Here is a 20,005-nt window from a genome sequence, read left to right as displayed (position 1 = left end):
GACTTTTAAACCCAGAAACCTAAGGGTATTTTCCACTGTGGAAAGTACACCCTCATTAGGTGGGTTTCCATTAACGGTGGTCCAGGGTAGTTTTATGAAGCTTTGATCATTGTTGTGTGTCCCCTTTTAAGGGCCCCATGAAGAAAACTTTCAATAATCTCTCCAGGGACCAAACAAGCCCCTGCCTTGGGTTGGGTACGTCAGCCTGGCCTTGAAAAAGTGCTGGGGGGAGTGGTGTTGACCTGGTTGCTGATTGGTTATGCAGGAGGCAAGCAATGAAGTTGTTCAGGCACCTTAATGTCCTCCTTGAATTTAAGTCATCTTTCTCATTTATCGTCAACCACCAGACTCCATTCAAACAAGAAACAGAAATGCAGCAACCATCTCCTTCAATGATGATCTCATTGTTCCAATTTGCTTTTCTGATCTTTTTATTCTTCTTCTTCACGCTCTCTGTTTCCTTTCATTGATAGGTGTTTGGCAAACAGCAAAAGTGGTGTATAACTGCCATCAAGTGGCAGTGGTAGTTTGCTAAGTCAGTAGATCCTACCAGGCTCATTACTGTATAATAAATACACAGCTGAAAGAACTGAGGAGCAGGTTGGCCCAGTAACAATTCCAATGTCCTAGGTTTTACGATGGACCCTTAGTGTAACCCTACTATATGTGAGATAAGTCAATTATCATGATGTCAGCATGTGACATTTCACCTTCAGTTGCAGTTTTGAAATGATCTCTGCAGGTGTTGAGCAGAGATCATTGTTTATATGATGGCTTGCACTTTTCCAAGTCACCTTTTAAACTGGTACTAAAAAAAACTGCTTTTCAGGAAACACTCCATGGCAAAAACAGGGAAGTGATGTTGGAGATCTGAGCGGATGGAACATAATTTTCCCTTTTGTTTCAACAGGATATACTGTAGGATATGTGCTATGAGATGCAGAGAATCATAGCACCCAGTGCTCGAGGGGAACTGTTATGGACCACAAATAACGGAGTGATCAAAGGTGTGCTGTCTGGAGAAGCTTCAGTATGACCAGTGTTTTACATACGCACTCTTGGCTGATACAGCAAAATGTGCATATTGCGAGGAGTCAGGTATGAAAGAGCCATTTACCAGCTTTAGATCACAGGTAAAAAGGGCTTTCACATCCGAACATGAAAGCCAGTGTCAGGCAGACTTCTGAGGATGCCATGTAAGGACATCAAATGTAGGGAAGATGGGATTGATTTGAATTTGAATTACAAGAATCCACTTATATCCAACAACTGCAGACCACACATCTGAGATTCCATAACCAAATATTTCCAGTTTTATAAAATTACTGTGTGAGCCAAAGAATATCAAGATTTGGCAGGCACAGCTTTATTTGCTTTGATGTTCCACTGAAACGTCATTATAAAACAATATGATACCCGCCGCTTCCCTTGGCCTCACCTGGATTTCCTCTGTACATGCTCTTCCTGTCACCCCCATACTGATCCTTCTCTTCCCTCCCAAATGTTTCCACTTATGTCCTGTGAAGCTTGACAGTGTTTTTCACCTGCTGCAGTAATTAAATCATTCATATTTATCCCCTTCAGAGATGCCTCAGTAGTCGGAACATTGGGAGTGTCCACTGAGCTGTACTGAACCGAAAACAACAAGCATGTTTCACTTTGATAAAAGTCTGCCGGCTTTTCTTGCAGCAACGCTCGCAAGACTTGATATAATCGGACATGATTCCTGAAAGATTTTAAAGTGCTGAGAGCTGATGGAAAGAGTCTGACAAGTGGACTAGCATATCACCGACAACATGCATTTACAGAAAAGAGTTTCATTTTTTTTTTGCAGTAACAAAAGGGAGGAAAAAAAGAAGCAACCTTCATATTCATCTCAATTGTTCCTGTCAAATCAGTTTTAACAGCACTTTAATATGCAAGTATCATTAAGAAGATGTGACATGTCGTAAAAAAATTGCAGGCTAGTAGACTTTGGAAATATTTGATGCAATGTGGGGATGAAAAAAAGTGAAGGAAGCGTTTATCTCCTGCCAGTTACATCAAAGACACTGGCACCAGTAACATTTCTCCAGTAGGATAAACTGTATAATTTTCCACATTTGGAGAACACGGCCAATAACATTTCCTCTTCTTATACATGGATCACAGGAATCATCGTGTCAAATCCCCTGCTGGGTTCTAATCTTTTCTAGACATGAAGACACTTTTGAGATATTCATTTGAAGCAATACTTGCACATTAAGGATTCTGTTGCCAGTGAGTCACTGTTGTTAAGGAGAAACGGGAATAGTTAGAAGCATTAGTAGGTTGTGAAGACTCGGTGAAGAGGGGGGGGGAATACATACTGTAGGGTACGCATTCGTATTGGACCTCCAGATATTTGTAGGTCCCCGGGCACGGGTCGGGAAATGCGTCTGGTCCGGCCACAACGGCGCACTGGGTCCTGTTGTTGCATCTGAAAGCAGAGAAAATGCATTCTGTTAAAAAAAAAACAGAAAACATAGCAACAGCAGTGAGTGGCCACAATACACAGCAGCGCATTAGTCAGATGTTCGGCATGTGTTTAATGAACTTGAAAGTCCTTAATTCTGCATCAGAGATTATGATGATTACAAAGCTACAGTACAAAACGCCCATTGTTTTGCTTTAAATGTACAAGATCCAAGCAGATTTTCTATTTCTCCCCACTTTAAAGAGGTACCCCACCTTTTTTCCTCTATTTCAGGTTTAACCTTAAAGCCAGGGTTAATGCCTTTAACCATTTTGTGGAATGTTTTCTTTGCCTCTGAAGAGACCGCTTGCAAAATGTCATCATTATGTTTTTGGGCTTAGGCTAAACCTTGTTTTGTTTTTTTACTGCAAATGTGGAGGTTCACTTATACTGGAGTGGAGGTCTAATGACAGAAGCCATCGGATTGAGGAGCTTGAACCCTCCCAGTAGTGAAGACAGGGGGAAGGAGCGTTATGATCTGGATGGACTTAATGTAGGTCTCCATTAGTGGGAGTTAAGGATGGGCAATATTTTACCGTTCACGATAAACCGTCAAAAAAATTCCCCCCAGTAAGAATTTGTCATCTCGTGGTAAAAACGATAAATTCCCGGTGATGACGTTTTTGTGTAAAGCTGATTTATGGTTCTGTGTTAAATCGATGCACAACGTACGTGAAGGAAGGAAGGAAGGAAGGAAGGAAGGAAGGAAGGAAGGAAGGAAGGAAGGAAGGAAGGAAGGAAGGAAGGAAGGAAGGAAGGAAGGAAGGAAGGAAGGAAGGAAGGAAGGGAAGGAAGGAAGGAAGGAAGGAAGGACGGACGGAAGGAAGGGAGGGAGGGAGGAAATGAGCAAGAAAGAAAGAAAGAAAGAAAGAAAGAAAGAAAGAAAGAAAGAACGATAAATTCCCATTGGTGTAGTTTAGTAGCATTTAGTATCTTTTAGAGCAGTGTTTTGGGGGCTCCAAAGACTGAATGTGGTGATAGATTTATAGTTACAAAGGTGGAGTTGAATTGGTATTTTTTTATCGTCATTTTTATCGTTATCAGGATAAATGCCAGAAATGATCGTGATACATTTTTTAGTCCATACCGCCCATCCCTAATGGGAGTCCAGAGTACGACCTAAGAGACTAAAAGTGTAACAGCGCAGACCTACAGCCGTTGTGTCTCCTTTACAGTGTTGACCCCAGTAGGATCCACTGACTTGGCAAACAAACACCGGATACCACTAGAGACAAGACTTGAACTTGAATCAAGGGGGCTGAACATCATCTACCTACGACATACCCACTCAGCACAAACTTAACACTACAGTCTTCTTTTTGGGGGCGGGCAAGCTGCAGAACCAAACCACAAGGCAGGGAGGATTTGTCCGGGCCCCACACAAGATGACAAATATCTTTGTTGCCGTGCCTTTTCTGGTGATGGAAACACGAGCCAACAGCTAAAGTCCAGTACAAATAGGGCTGGGGATCGATTCAAATGTCAAGAATCGATTCGATTCCGATTCTTAAGATTCAGAATCGATTATCAAGATTTGATTCGATTCGATTCCGATATTGATTTGGGTTAGTGTTATTAAAACTGTTTTTTGAGCTGTTGCATGAATTACTTGCCTGTAGTTATGCAAAATTACTTTATTACTACTAGTATTATATTGAGATTCAACAGCAAGTATTGGCAGCTAATGATGCTGTAAGGACCAATCACCTCCAAGAATTTTGAGCATTTGGTTTTTATCATTTTTTGCAAATGTAACCCCAAGACAGTATATAAAGTAATGAAATATAGACAATTTATGCAATTATAACTGAAAACTTTAATGTTTTCATACCTTTAAACATATTTAAAGGCAAAACATGGCACTAGTTATTCTCGTGTCCAACAAAACATTCCTTTTTTGGGGATAAACAAAAAAATAACCAAAAGTTGTAATGTAATGATGAAAAAATAAAAAAAACATAAATAAATAAAATAAAAAATAAAAAAAATAATTAAAAAAAAAAAACCCAAAAAAAAAATAAAAAAAAATCGATCTTTAGACATACAAATCGATTTTTACGAATTAATATGAGAATCGATTTAGAATTGGGAAATCGATTTTTTTTTCGACACAGGCCTAAGTACAAATAACCTCGATCCTTGCTGATGGTAACCTCCCTCATGATGCTTATTGGCAAAGCAAGCGGGACTTTAAAAAGGGTGGTTAAGAAAGAATAAAGTTTACATTTGGAACATCAAAATCCTGCTCTGAGTCGAACAGACATGTTGTGGGAGGACCTTAAGCTGGACTGTATGGAGGAAAGTGCTTGAATTGTTGACATGCTTATATGCAGGACTGCTCAACAGCAAAATGAATCGAAGCATAATATTCATTGGAAGGTTCTTTTTATCTACTTTTAGCATTTGTGTGAAATATTGATGATGTTTGGGTCACATATCTGGCACAATATGACCATCAGGCAGAAAATAACACTTTTTCAGAGGACTGATTTTGATCCCACCATGAATAATGACTCACTCAACTGAGAAAAATCAGATACTTTTTTGTGACATGCATGACATCATGTAAAGTTCACCCCTTTCCAAAGTTTAGGTGGTGCGGTAGAGACAATTTGGTTTCCCTATGAAAGAAGAGAGTCGGGAGTCCTGAGGCTACAACTGGACCACAGGTTGGGTTGTCATAACTTTCATGATGGATGGTTGTGATGGTGGCGAAGGGAAGATGAGGGCGACGCAATCAACTGAGTGGGAAATCAGCTCCAACGTGAAATGTAAGTCTTCATTAAAAAACACAATTATGGGGACTGTGGCTCTCTGCTCTGCCATTTTGTTTTGGGCGCTCATCAATCAAAGTCCCACTTCACATGCACGGCGAGCCTCTCGCCTCACATAATAGCAACACTTATTTCACAACATTAACTCTTAAACATTTTGAAAGGTATTGATCCGGTGGGAATCTGCATCTGTTTGCAAAATGAAGAACAGCATGTGAAGGCTGGTCCGGGCTCATTACGAGTGTGATCTCAGCGAGCACTAACGCTGAAAGCGACAGTGTGTCTGCTGTACGGGATCACACTCCATCAAATCTATACCCATTTATGGGCTACCATTATCTTGCGATATATAAACGGTATTTATTCCCCAGCAAGAGTGTTCACAGTGTAAGTCTTGTGAAGGTCAAGGAAAGGTCTGACACAATGATTCATACGCCACAATTAAAGGATTCTCTACACCTTAATTAACATTGATTGGCTGCTGACTAATCAATCCAAGCAGTGAGGGACAAGCAAAAAAAGGGACCCATCTCATTTCAAGTGAAGCCAGTAATGAGATATGGTCTGCCGACTCTCTACCACGTGAGCTTTATGGGTTCATGAACCCACCCCATCATCCCTCTCCTCCCCTAACTCACCCACCCACCCCACCCCCAGCTAAGAAGAGTTAATTCGCAGGCAGCAAATGCTGGTCCAATAAATAAGGGGTCAAGCCTATGAAACTGAGAAACAATTATGGAGGCGACCCTATCGTCTCTACATCCTCTTTCCTCACAGTGAGTTCAGGATCATTCCATTTAGAGCTGGGAGCTTTGTAATCAGCAGGTGAGAGCACAGGTTAAGATTGGGTGTCACTTTGAGCTAAGGGTGACGCGGACGGACGAGATGGGACCAGTCTGAGCTGGGAATAGAGACACAGACGCTCACACGGATGGACTGTAGGGATGGGCGGTATGGACTAAAAAATGTATCACGATAATTTCTGGCATTTATCCCGATAACGATAAAAATGACGATAAAAAAAAATATTAATTCAACTCCACCTTTGTAACTATAAACCTATCTCATCATCATTTCTTTCTTTCTTTCTTTCTTGCTCATTTCTTTCTTTCTTTCTTTCTTTCTTTCTTTCTTTCTTTCTGGCTCATTTCTTTCTTTCTTTCTTTCTTTCTTTCTTTCTTTCTTTCTTTCTTTCTTTCTTTCTTTCTGGCTCATTTCTTTCTTTCTTTCTGGCTCATTTCTTTCTTTCTTTCTTTCTTTCTTTCTTTCTTTCTTTCTTTCTTTCTTTCTTTCTTTCTTTCTTTCTTTCTTTCTTTCTTTCTTTCTTTCTTTCTTTCTTTCTTTCTTTCTTTCTGGCTCATTTCTTTCTGGCTCATTTCTTTCTGGCTCATTTCTTTCTTTCTTTCTTTCTTTCTTCCTCGTTCATTTCTTTCTGTCTTTCTTTCTTTCTGGCTCATGTCTTTCTTTCATCTTCCTTCCTTTATCGTTTTTACCGCGAGATGGCAATTTCTTACCGTGGGGAATTTTTTTGACGGTATATCGTGAACGGTAAAATATCACCCATTCCTAATGGACTGTTACATTTTTTTGTTGTTTTTTTTTATGTTCAAGAACTTAAAAAGTGCTCTGTGGCTCGTCTTGCAGACCATCGCTGTGCCTTTTGGGTACTGAGAACAGTTCAAACGTGAAACATGAAGATAAATCACATTCAACGATGTCCTTAGAGGTTAAGCTATTACAAAATCGGAGATTCTAATCATAGTAGCTTATAAAAACTTTCTCTTGAGGGATTAAACATCATACTGTTTATTTTACATGGATTGCAAACTTAATCTGAGCCCATCTTGGCCCATATTCAAAAATCCCTGTGTAGCAATCCTCTACACACACGCACACGCACACGCACACACGCACACACACACACACACACACACACACACACACACACACACACACACACACACACACACACACACACACACACACACACACACACTTCATGATTGCTTTTCTTATTGTGTCCTGAATACACATCCACCCACATTGCAAGGGAATAGAATTAGAAGAAACAGTTACAATTAAATAAATTAAGCTGAAATCAATGGCAAACTACAAGGGAGATTGAAAAAGGAGAAGATTCTTGTGCAATGTGCCACAATGACTTCACAATACCAATTAGGGTGGTTAAAGGATTTTTTATCAGGCGCTTAGCTTTGATGGAACCCTTTGAACTAGCTGGGAGAGGGAAACGGATTAACTCCAAGGGATATATTAAAATATATATGCGGATATGTGGCTTCAAAATGCATGTACTATAAGAAGATGGAAGTGGCGGGTTGTGGGAAGCTGCTGCAGGAATCCCATTGAAAAGTTTCACAGAGAAATGAAAAAGAGGATGATCGTATAGTATTAATGCATCCTCTCTATCTATATCGGGTACATAATGAAAACAAATGATGAAGGATTACATGGTCATCAGATCAGATCAGATTTCTGATTTTTGCCATTTGGCCACTGCTCTTCATCCACATCCTTGCTCCCCCTTGCATTTATTGCTTTTTCGCCCTCTCGTTCGCTTTTCTTCTGTTTGCTATAACTGGCAGATTAGTACTCAGACTGCCAGCTGACGACGAGAGATGTGGCACAAAGCGCCGCAGTCCTATGTAAGCACAAACCGTAATCGCTGTAATCGCAGGCTGATCCCCCTGCTGCCGCTGATGACAGGAAGGGGGTTGAGTCCCCTCGCCATCTATTGACCACTGACATAGGACAAACAATGAAAAGATGAAACAGAGAGCAGATGGATGAAAGGGTAAAAATTAAAATGAATAAATGAGCAAGTGATAAAGGGGTTAAGCGAGACAGACAGGGACAGTGCAGCTGCTGTCAGTGCTAGACAGATTTGTTCACATAGGACCGTAATAAAGAAGGATTGGTGTGCCCTACTGGTCCGTCTCCCAACTGAACTGATTCATATCACAAGGGAAATACCAACCAAGTTGAAGGAGGGAGAAAAAAAAAATGTTTGCAAGCTCTTCAAAGTTCAGAAGGAGGTAAAATGCTTTGCTGAATCTGCTTCCAGGATGCCAAACTGCTCCGAGCAATTTTCCACAGAATCCATATCAAAGAGTTTTGCCTGGAGTAAGTCAAATAAGCGTGGGGATGATAAATTTGGCATTCTGCATCAGAGGGGACATTATCGAGTTCTCCCGCAGTTTCAATTCAGTATATCTGAAGAAAATAATGCATGTCAGTGGGTGCACGCTTTCCATTTACTTTACAAAAAACATGTCTTAACCAAAAAAAAGGGAAGAAAATCACACAAGAACGTCTCGAGTGCTATGATAAAAAATTAAATAAACGCATGCCTGCATTGTTTGTTTCCTGCGCACACTCCTGTGTGTACCTCCACGGGCTGTGTACACACTTGCAAGAGCTTGTATTTGTAAGGAAGGGATGGAGGAGAGAGGGGAAAATTGTGACGGACGGGTCAATATCCCCATCCCTCTGTTGGGACCCATTACGTTTTAGTGATGGTCTTCGCCACCCACAGTCGACTTCATTCATTATCTTTCCCAGCTGCACTCTGCAGCATCCATCTTTTCTCATTCAGCCTGTCTCCTGCTGCAGCATGAAATAGGAAAACAGCCTTTACAATCCTATGAAAATATAAGGAACGCATAAGGAGAGAAGGGAGCGCAATGCCGTCAAATGCCGTGCTGTTAGGGTCCTTGAGTAAAACCTGGAACTTTTCAGTTTAATATTTGAGTGAACAATTAGCATTTCCCCCCCCCCTTGAAATAGGGCTGGGCGATATATCGAGATTTTAATATATATCGATATATTTTCAAACACGATATGGTATGAGACAATATCGTTTATATCGATTTAAAAAAAAAAAAAAAAAGATTTTTTTTTTTTTTTACATTTTTTTTTTATGATTTTGATATAGTTTATTTTGTGACAAATTGACTTGAATGTTTTATTTGAGATTTGCACAAATGTTTTGTTATTTGTAACTGTCAACCTCAGTGGAAAAGCCTGTTACTGTCTACATTGTATTAATTGCATAGGGTATTTTAATTTAATTGTTATGCAGGAAAGGGATATTTGTTTTATTTTATTCAAGAAGCATTTTTATTCTATATATGCAGGCAGTTTATTTTTATTTCATTTGTTTTATACATTTTGATATTGTGCAGACCTCTGTTAATAAAGGAACCTGTGTGACATTTGGCACGAGGCTTTGTATTAAAACTGACTGTTTTTTTAAGGGTTTGCCTCAGAAAAAAATGAAGCTAACAGAGATGCTATGCTATAATGCTTTGGGGGAAACCCCAATTAAGGCACAGAAAAAATATCGAGATATATATCGAGTATCGCCATTTAGCTAGAAAATATCGAGATATGACTTTTGGTCCATATCGCCCAGCCCTACCTTGAAAGTTAAAACAGTCTCCTGAAATCTGACTGAGATATCAGTGATATGGTTTGTGAAAGCCATCACAGCTGTCCTTACACAGCTCTCCTCGCCTGTATGGATTTGTTTATAGCAACTGCTTTTTGTGAGCTCCACTCTTCTTTACTGGGGGGGGGGGGGCGGGTTGTGCTTCATTTGAGAGTGGTAGTTTTTCACAGCCATGCAAATGTAAATATGAACACACATTATATTCAATAACCCTTGAAGCACATCATGAGAGCGCATACAGTGTGTAGACAGTGAGCTCACTCCAGCATAGGTAGCAAACAGATCCCCGTTACAACACTGAACTGATAAATACTCGACTGCACAGTTCGTACTGATCAATCTCTTAAGCACAATTTCGTTGTGAGAGATGCATGAAAGTGGCCTTGGTTGTTAAAACTCCAACGTAACAACGATCTTATGCATCACTTGGTCTGAAGAACCCCGGACTTCATTATTGGTGTGTTTTAGAGGCAAACGTTAAAAACTGTTCCTTATATCCCCAATGATTCATGGACCCAGCATGTCCACGTTTAAAGTGGGCTATAATCTATGTCTCGTGATTGACTCCTACACAGTTGATCATAAATTATTTTTAATCACAAGCAACATTTTCAAGATAAGAAGAGTTCTATCAGTTGCTGATCTCTATTCATGCTTTTATTTCTTCTCAGCTTGGTTGTTGTAATTCAGTTTTTGCTTGTTTTAACAACTCTAATCTACATCAACTCCAGACTGTTCAAAATCCTGCAGCAAGACTTTTATCAGAAACGTCTGGAACAGCTTATATTATTCCAGTTTTAGCCTCACTTCACTCGTTCCCTGTCAAATTAAGAGCTGATTTTTAAACTTTAGTGTTGACATTTAGGTCGGCCCACTCGATGCATTTCTTCGATTCATTTATCCGCCCTCTCTGTTCCTCAGGTCTAAACCTTGTCATGGTCTTAAAATGCAAGCCCCCACGCTTTGGACCTTTTAGCCCTTGTTGATGTATGAGGGAAAAAACAACAAAAAAATAAAACTGCTGACTTTTATTTTGACAGACTTTTAGTTGACAGAGTTAAGGTGACTTTTATTTGATTTTATCTTCTGCATTTATCGTATGTTACTTAATTATGTTATTATTTTATTTATATGGGTGCACTTTGTAAAGCACTTTGTTATTTTTAACTTTGAAAAGTTCTATGTAAACAGAGTTTACTGACTTAACAGTAAACTTAACCGTATGTGGGCCAAATCTATGGGGCCCCTGACAGATACAAGTGTACTAAATGGGCATCAGCTAATAGAGGGGATAATTGTGACAGTCATGTATACTTTCAGTTGTGTTTGCCCCCACGTTAGAAAATTAACCGGTTGGGCCCCACATAAAATCCAGGGAGATGCTGCTCAGAGTCCATATGAGGAAACTCCTGCACACAAATCCACATTTGCAGCCCATTTTGAGTTCATATGAGGTCCATGTACGAATAGTGGCGGCACAAATACACTAATGCAGTTTTAGCCTCTTTGATGTGAGAAAAACTGGAAGTCATCCAAAAGGTTCAAGAGAGCAGTTTCAGGCGAATGAGTTTGATATATTTAATCATAGAGTACTGTCTTAAGGATCAATGTCAGACAGCAGTAAAGAAGGTAACAAAGAAGACTCCCTGACACCTAATTGTTTGCTTCAATCTTCCACAATTCACATGTGTATTACCTATATTATTACTGTGGAAACCTAAGTGGGCACATCGGGTTTCCAGTTGCAAACATTTGCACATCAGCTGAAATTATAAGTGTGCTGTTTTACCCAAAGTTCTGCGTTTGTCCCATTATGTCTTACAAGCTCAGTTTCTGGTTTCATGCTAGGCTGGCAAACATTTCACAGCAGAGGTGCATGTCTGGGTGGCTTGATTACACTCGCCTTGATTCTGCTTAATATTGAGAGAAACTATGCATGCAAAAATAAAGTTGCAAAAAGAACGCCTACATGATATTAAATTGCTCTACTATCTACATTAATGGAATTATGCCCAGACAATATTTATTTCATTTTTCATTTCATTTCATTTATTCCATTCATGGTATATATTCTTAATAATGTTGTACAAAATTCCATGAAGTACACATTATCAACATGAAAGAAAAGGAGCAGGAAGAAGAAAACTTATATACCTGCCCCTCTCTGTTAAAACCATTACGTTGACTTACTGAACACCAATCTATCTATACACATATTTATAACAAGAAAACAAACAAAAATACCACTCTTTTATCTATTTTTTTCTCTTTCTCCTTCTTCTTTTTTGTAGGCACTTATCTTTTCTTTTTTAAACATTTTCTTAAGCTGATACAAACATAATTTTACACCTGTAACAGAAATACACATTTGTTTTATGTTTAGCCTTGCAAAAATATGTCCTCCAATCTGAACAAATTTTGTAACTGTTCTGGTAACTATCTATTTTTTGCTTTAAACATTATTTTTAAAGTTTGAAGTTCAACTATATCCGCCATTTTCAACAAACCTGCCGAAGTAAATAATCTGTTTCATGGTTCTCTGATGCCTACCCTGTGAATGACTCTCATATTATATACATATATATATACATATATGTATATAATATGTATACATATATTTATGTAAGTCATAGAAAAAAAATGTGTCAGAACATCATAGAAAAAAAAACATGTTATCATATTTAATTATTTTGTAAAATTGGGCCAACATGCCAAGGTATGTAAAAAAAAAACCCAAAAAAACAACTAAGTACGAACCACCTTTTTATTTTTGCATGGAATCACCAGTGTCTCACAGCGCTCATAGAGATGTCTCTGTTTGTATTTATACACAGTTCTCTTGCTGCAGGCTCACACATACACGATGAAAGCGACCTGAGCATCATCATCCGTTCACTTCGAAGCAAATGTCAATATGCTGTGTTTGACGTTTACCAAACCTCATTCTGTTCATTATCACCAATTATCTCCAATCTCATCTCATCGGTCCAGGAGATGTTCCAAAAGGCTTGCGATCTGCTCAGATGCAACTTTGAAAACTTGCCCTCTCCTGCCCTTTCAAATGAGCTGTTCTTCTTCCGTTTCCTTTCTAAATTTACTGTCATGACACGTAACATTTAAAATGCTAATTGATGCCTGGGTTTTTATCAGTTTGTCTGACCATTGCACGGTCTTACCTTGAGGTAAACATGCTGGCAAGTCCACTAATGGGAAGAGTGGAAACCCAATAGAACGTTTTTTGTGTAATATTTACAGTTTTGTTTAAGCTTTATTGATTTATGTTTTCAATATTTAATTATTATTCCTGGATCTTGTAAAGAACTCCAAAGCTATGTTATTTTTTTTAAGTTGATGGAAGAAAATATTGGCTTCGGCAACTTTTAGTTTCTTGAAACTTGCAGATACAGCTGCATACGTCTCCTCACGGACACCTCTCTGAATCTCATAGTAAAATTACTGGACTTTACTAACGTAGTCAAAAGTTAAGTGTTACTTCAACTTCGCTGAAGCTCTTTCCTTTAAATTCCTATATGATGTCGGGCTGGATATGCTGTCAGAAAGTAGTATTTATTTTATTTTTTTATTCACAGGATAAACTGAAAGGTCATAGAAAATTCCTGCAATATATGATTCACACAGCCTCTACAGAGTTGCCAGCATGTAACCCAAAAACAATATCTGTAACAACACGGCTGAAGCCAACTAACAAATTCTGGCTTTATTTTAAATCTGGAGACGTTTCTTAAATGTCAAAAACACAGATTAAGACGCAGAAGACAAAGACAGGGAACGAATGTCTACAACATAGGCACAATAACTGAGCGTGGGCGCTGAGGATTTACAGAGCATCGCCAAAGGACCTTGTTGTTCTCAAGAGCTTAAGCTCACATGGTGCTGCATAAGCAAGCATGAACATCTTTACCCAAACACATGCATGAATTCACCTTTGTGCTCAACAGCTCATTGTCGTGAGTCATAGATGATTCAAAGTAGGGTGGCATTTACAATATGCCGCAAAATTCGAGAAAATCATCCGACTCCATCTGATGCAGAACACTATGGGCAAAAAGACACTAGCCGTATTCCCTTTTTTATGGGATTAACTATGTGGAACTAAGCAGAAATGAATAAAGCAAGGCCTGACTTTACCGCATAGTGAAGGTGGAGTGTTTATGTGCATCAGCTATATGAATTAATTTTACCAGGCTCTATTAAGTATGGGATATAAGTTTCATTAGGGCTGGTCAAACAAAGGTCAGGATTGATCACCCCTCATGAACTCCTTCCCCCGCTTATATAAATTCCAAAAATGAGCATCTCAAGCTCATTTTCTTCTTCCTGACAAGCATAATCCCTTTTAGCCATTCACATAGATTAGTAGCTTTCATAAGATTTTACATAACACAGTTTACCCCCTCTCGAATATTGTATTTGGAAGATAAGCAGCACTTCATCCCAGCGCAATAACACGCTGAGAAAATACAGTTGTGCTGAAGAGTTGTGATGGCATTTGGGAAGATGATCAACTAGACGGCAGAGTGCTCCAGTAGTTTAAGGATCCAAGTAGATGCAAGAGGTTATGGATTAACGTGAAAGGCCTTTACCTGGCAACAGTCCAAAAGTCAAAAACACAATATAATCTCAGCTTGTAAACCCTTTTTTGTTCCGTTTAGAAATGTATTGGAACAAATGGGCACTGAGGCTGTGATCAAAATAACATTTTGTAAAAGAGGAGATACATGAGATATTCATGATTCAGGATGATCAATAAGACAGTGTGTGCACTTTTTTGGTCATTATTTTTGGCATGGCATTTATCCAGGATTGTTCAATAACAACAGCCGGTATATGAAGTGTCTACAGACATACGAATTGATTTAAAAAACAAGTAACTATAACAAGTTCAAGGTGTTAGTCTGCAGTCTTCAATCAATATGTGTACACTGAAGGTGGAGGTGCAAAAGCCACAAGAGTCCATTTGCTTAGCGTTTTCTTAGCAACAGATGTACGTTAGCTAATCAACCTTTTGAACACTGATCCTAATCAGATATGGAAAAATACAAACAAAAAACAAATTTTAAGCCTAAATGTTCACACTGCAGATAAAGGCTTAGAAAATAAAAACTAAAACTAAAAAAAGAGAGAAAAAATATCTGAGTTTCAGTTGTGAATTGTGTAAGACACCACCTGGCTTCAAGGTGAGGCAGATCAAGTTTATGGCCTCAGGGGACGCCACTATAACCACTAGAACCAGCGCTGGTGCAGCTGTTTTCAGTCAGGTCTGAATCATGTAAGAGGATTCTTTTAACAGGCTTCTTGAGAGCAGAAAAATCTGAACCAAGATCGATCAGCCGTGGCAAACATTTGGTAAACATACATTTGGATGGGAAAAATCACAGATTTTAAGAGGATCTGGTTCATATCAGAGACAAGTAAAACTAAAAACAAGCTAACAAGCAAAACTAATAACAAAATACAGTTAATAACAAACTAACATGTAGAGCTAAAAACTAGATACATAAAGTTAATAACAAGCTAACAACACTATTAACTAGATAAGCTAAGTAAACAGATCAAGCAGAGGTAATAAGAAGGACCACAAGAAGTAGAGCTAATAACTAAATGAATAAAGCTAATAACTAGATAAGTAAAGCTAATAAGTTAAAAGGTAAAGCTAAAAAGTATAGCAATTAACAAGCTAGTAAGTAATCAGAATCAGAATCAGGTTTATTGGCCAAGTTTGAACATGACAGACAGGGAATTTGACTCCGGTTATTTTGCTCACTGTACAGTAAATAGACCAATGGCTTTTATTAACATATATGCAATTTTTTTAAAAAAGTGAAAGGTGCAGCAGTTAAGTACTAAAGTATATATCTATATAAGTACATTTTATAAACTACAAACAAACAAGTTAAGGCTAATGTTTACTGTACAAGAACAGATACATTTGCTCTTGTTCTCAAGGTAACAAGAACAGGAACAAAGTTGTTCTTGGCCAGGACATTTTATACTTTTTAGCTTTTGTATTACTTATATATGTAATTGTTATATATCGTATATATCATCTTATTACTATCATACATACAGTAAATAGTATATATGTATATGTTATACATGTTTCCGGTGCACGCACACGCGTATATGCACATATATATATATATATTTTTTTTTTACATTTCTTTCCCTTTCTATTCATATAATTCTATTTATTGCACTTATATTCTATTGCATTTATATTATATTATATTATATTATATTATATTTCATTTATTTCATTTATATGGGTGTTGGTTTTTGGGGTGTTTTATTTGTCCTTTCTTGGTTCTTGTATATGAGGGAACCTCCCAAAGGGATTAATAAAGTCGTCTGTATCTGAATCTGAATCTGAAACTCAAGTTTCTCCTCCCACTGCAGCCCCTATGTGCAGCTCAAGTACAGGGTTGGCAGATCATGCGAGAAAAAATAAGCAACAGTGATTTGAATGATGAAAACACTATTGTTGAGAAATCCTGTTGTCATATCAGTATGAATCAGTGGAGTTTGAAACATTACTGCAGGAGACAGGATGTGTCAGGGCAACAGTTCAGGGAGGGGCTGTCGGGGTGAGCCAGAGTCATTTCTTGCACACTTTGACATGTAACATATCAGTGACTCAAGGGCATACACTACTTAATGTCATGTTGTATTTAGAATTATTTGTGGTGTGTGTAAAGTGTGTGTACAGTTTATACAGAACAGTGTGAGATTTAAATCCCTCTACGTAATGAGCTGACAAGTGCTGCCATGAATTGTGTAAACTTCCTGCTCCAAAGGTTTGTTAACGTTTGAGAGCGTTTCAATGTTCAAAGTGAAAGAGAAGGAAGAGTTGTGAACATTTGTGATTGGAAAAAAAGGTTGCAATACAAACTCCCACACCAGTGGAAAAGCGGGAATAAAGGGTCAACCCACTTTACATTTCTGATCAAATATGGATCAAGAAAGTTCTGGCCAGAAGTGTTGAGAACAGGCTGTGAGAACTCCCAAACAGAGTTATGAAAGTTCAGGGTTTTTTTTAAATAGTTTTCATTTCGATTTCATTTTTCATTTTGTTTGATTATTTCATTTCAGTCTCAGTTAAACAAGCGCATCAGTATTTTTAGTTTTGAAAAACTGGTTGGTTTTAGTGTTGTTTAAGCCTCAGATGTACTGTGTTCCTGAGGTATTAACTTAAAAATATTGAGGAAAAAATCTACAGTAGGATGAAATATTAACAACACCATACAGCACACAAATGATTTGTTATTTCCTTTGAGTACTTAGAATAATAAAAAAAAGAATTAGTATTTAGGAAAATAAAGTGCCAAACATAAAAAAAAGATGGAAAAAAGTTCACTTTAAATACTGGCCATACCAGGGAGGATACAGTTTACAGCACACTTTGGTATACTGGTAATGGGTAGGACATCCTAGCTTAAAAAGTTATGGTACATATTTCGTAACCATAGTACTACAATTTGGCAAAATCAGTTTCTGCCTATTGTATAGCACGTGCCTTTGAGAAGGCAATTAAGGAATCTGAGACCAAATGTATCATAGCGACAGAAGTGATATCATTAAAACTTGAGTCTATTTTGCTCGTACTTGCATTCTCCAATCAACGTCCGCAGATCTGGGGACTTTAGGGTTTTGAGGGTTGAAGCACAAACACTTTGTAAAAGGTTCTTGTTTTGGACATTTCTGAACCCTATAAAATTCAACTGTACACATATCAAACTACCTCTACCAGCCACTTTGAAATTAATCTATTTATATGCCACAACAGAAATGAAATGATGTAATTTTTCTCCCTCCCCGAGAGGTCAATCTGTGATTCTGCACAAGGTGTAGACATCCATCTGGCTGTGCACACCAAACTTCCATTAAAATATGAATTTGGCACCTGCTTAAGATTGCTGGGGGGAGTTAGACGATTCTGGATACAACATTGGGGGGGGGGGGGTCCTGTCCAAATAAATCCCATAAAACTGATTTTATTGGAAAATGGTGCAGTTACACTTTATATTGTTAGTGTATTGTTTAGATTATGCAATACAAGCTTGGCCCTGAATGATAATTAATTTGGATGAGAGTTGAGAGTGCATACTGCTGCAGTTCAAGTACTCTTTCACAAACTGGAAATGTACAGTTAAGCCATCTTTGTGGAACACAATAGAGCCTGTGTATAATGAATCTTCGCCATCACAAACGTTCAGTCCTTTTTTTTTACATTTCTGTACACATTTTCTCTGCTCTCGAGGCAAGGACGCACTGAGCAGCCTTTCAGAGCTCGCACATCAGAGCAGAGACTCAGCTTTTGTCTTGGGTGACTACAAACGCACATCTTAAACAACAGTACACCTCAAATGGGAGCAAAGAACAATGGCTGGCTTGAACTTGAAAGCGATACGAAGTTGTGCCAGTACTGGTTTGAAAAAACCCAACCCAAGTGTTAATTCCAATAAATCTTTTCTGCAATCCAGTTTCTGTGAGTATAGTTAACCCATCTCTAATGTTTACTGACCTAACCCGAGTGATAAAAGCTTTCGAGTGGCTATGACGCCGATTTCCCTGGAAATTGTGTCATCATCATACGTACAGACACGTACGACCTTCGCGCTGCAATTACCATGACAGGGGCAAATGGAAATGGGAGCAACAGCACATCCGTTAATCCGACCTGTGCTAACTGAAGACAAGGGAACATTCACTGTATGGGACTCATAGGAGTAACTGATTATTGAACATTTTCACCTTTGTATAAACCTTGCTACTTTTCAAATTAATATCTCCTAATTTAGCCTTAATCCTGCTCACAAATGCCAAAACGAGATAAAACTTTCAAAGTGCATGTTTGTATAAATGTATTTAGTAACAACCTAAAAACCCCAGAAATCCCTTTTATAACATCTCACCACCAATAGTGACACAACTCATCTTCCTTTTGTGCAACAGTGTTTATTAAGATTGAAGAGGAACGTTGGGATGCACTTTCCAGATAGACCATTTAATGGATCAAGACATACCTGTCCCATTGAGGTTTTTCAGGTACCACACTATGTAACTACATTATTTGAAATATATGTAACATCATATGTACAATAAGTACGAATATAATCTATTTTGGGTTTGTTTATATCAGCTGACCTCTTCAGCATCCATCTATGAGCCTCCCTGTTCTACATTTGATGGCCATGGGTGTGTTTGTGCTAGTCTCAGGTACAATAATCTCTCACTACAACGCGGTTCACCTTTCACGTCTCGCTGCTTCACGGATTTGCATTCTGCATCATGTTCTGCATTCTGATTGGCTAAATAGTCTCCCCGCTTCTTCACTTCCTGTGTCAATAACGTTGGTCAATAACTGAGAACGACCAATGAGCTTCAGCAGCTATGGAACGGGAGCCTTTGATGAATCGTTCATTACAGTTCTCAAATATAACCGATGGTGACATGTTGGTTTATAAATATATTTTTGCTCAGAAGAAAAAAGAGCGACAACAACGACCCATAACTATGTTCTTCTCTGGAAACAACCCCCCTGCACTGCAGGCTTTAGAGGAAAAAGACGCTTCAGAGCGAGTCGGGATGCAGCGCCATCAGAGGATCAGCGAAATACGCACGAGTCACAATTTGTCCTACTGTACTTATTGTATTTTTTTTCATAATCATTTTTCATTTTCTCCCGTTCAAATCCAATTAATCAGGTCGCGGTGGGGCGGCTGATCTCCGCAATTTGAAGCCTTGTATAATAATTGTGAAATAAAAAAAGGTTGCTACATTTCACTTATCACGGGTTCTTTTTGGAACGTAACCCCCGCGAAAAACGAGGGATTACTGTACAGCTAAATCGATTTGGATGACTGACATCTCTGTGGATCTTCACAGTCTAGAGAATGGACGACGAGTTCCCAAATCCACATCTCTTCAGCCATGCAGTGTGCGATTTGAGAGACCAAAGATTATTTGAGTTTTTCAAAGTAATAACTTGATTCATGTAGATTCATAGAGACTTGGAATGACATGAATGAAGAAGAGTTTTGGACCGGACTGTGGTGCAAAAACCAAGACCCAATTCAAAGACGGGCTGTGGAAAGTGACTCAGTAACTTTTAATCACAGAGTGGTTATCGTTCAACTGTTGTGATCTGTGGAGTCGTATCTTTCACCAATAAGCTTTTGTTTGTGAAACATACGATCTGGTTACCAGGGCCGGTTATCTGTGCCACACCGCATTCTTGTCCACTTACAA

General features: G+C 38.5%; 1 protein-coding gene across 16 annotated transcripts in view; it reads right to left on the bottom strand.

Moving 5' to 3' along the window:
* The window catches only part of LOC133420771 (adhesion G protein-coupled receptor L3-like), a 303,952-nt gene that overhangs the window by 131,253 nt on the left and 152,694 nt on the right, over window positions 1-20,005 (bottom strand). For all 16 annotated transcript variants that reach the window (XM_061710576.1, XM_061710579.1, XM_061710584.1 and 13 more), the window contains one exon: window positions 2,349-2,458. In XM_061710576.1, the coding sequence (XP_061566560.1) occupies window positions 2,349-2,458 (110 nt within the window). The remainder of the gene's footprint in view (window positions 1-2,348; window positions 2,459-20,005) is intronic.

Source organism: Cololabis saira, chromosome 20 (genome assembly GCF_033807715.1).
Source record: "Cololabis saira isolate AMF1-May2022 chromosome 20, fColSai1.1, whole genome shotgun sequence".
Classification (NCBI taxonomy): domain Eukaryota; kingdom Metazoa; phylum Chordata; class Actinopteri; order Beloniformes; family Belonidae; genus Cololabis; species Cololabis saira.
This window is presented reverse-complemented; position numbering and strand designations above follow the sequence as displayed.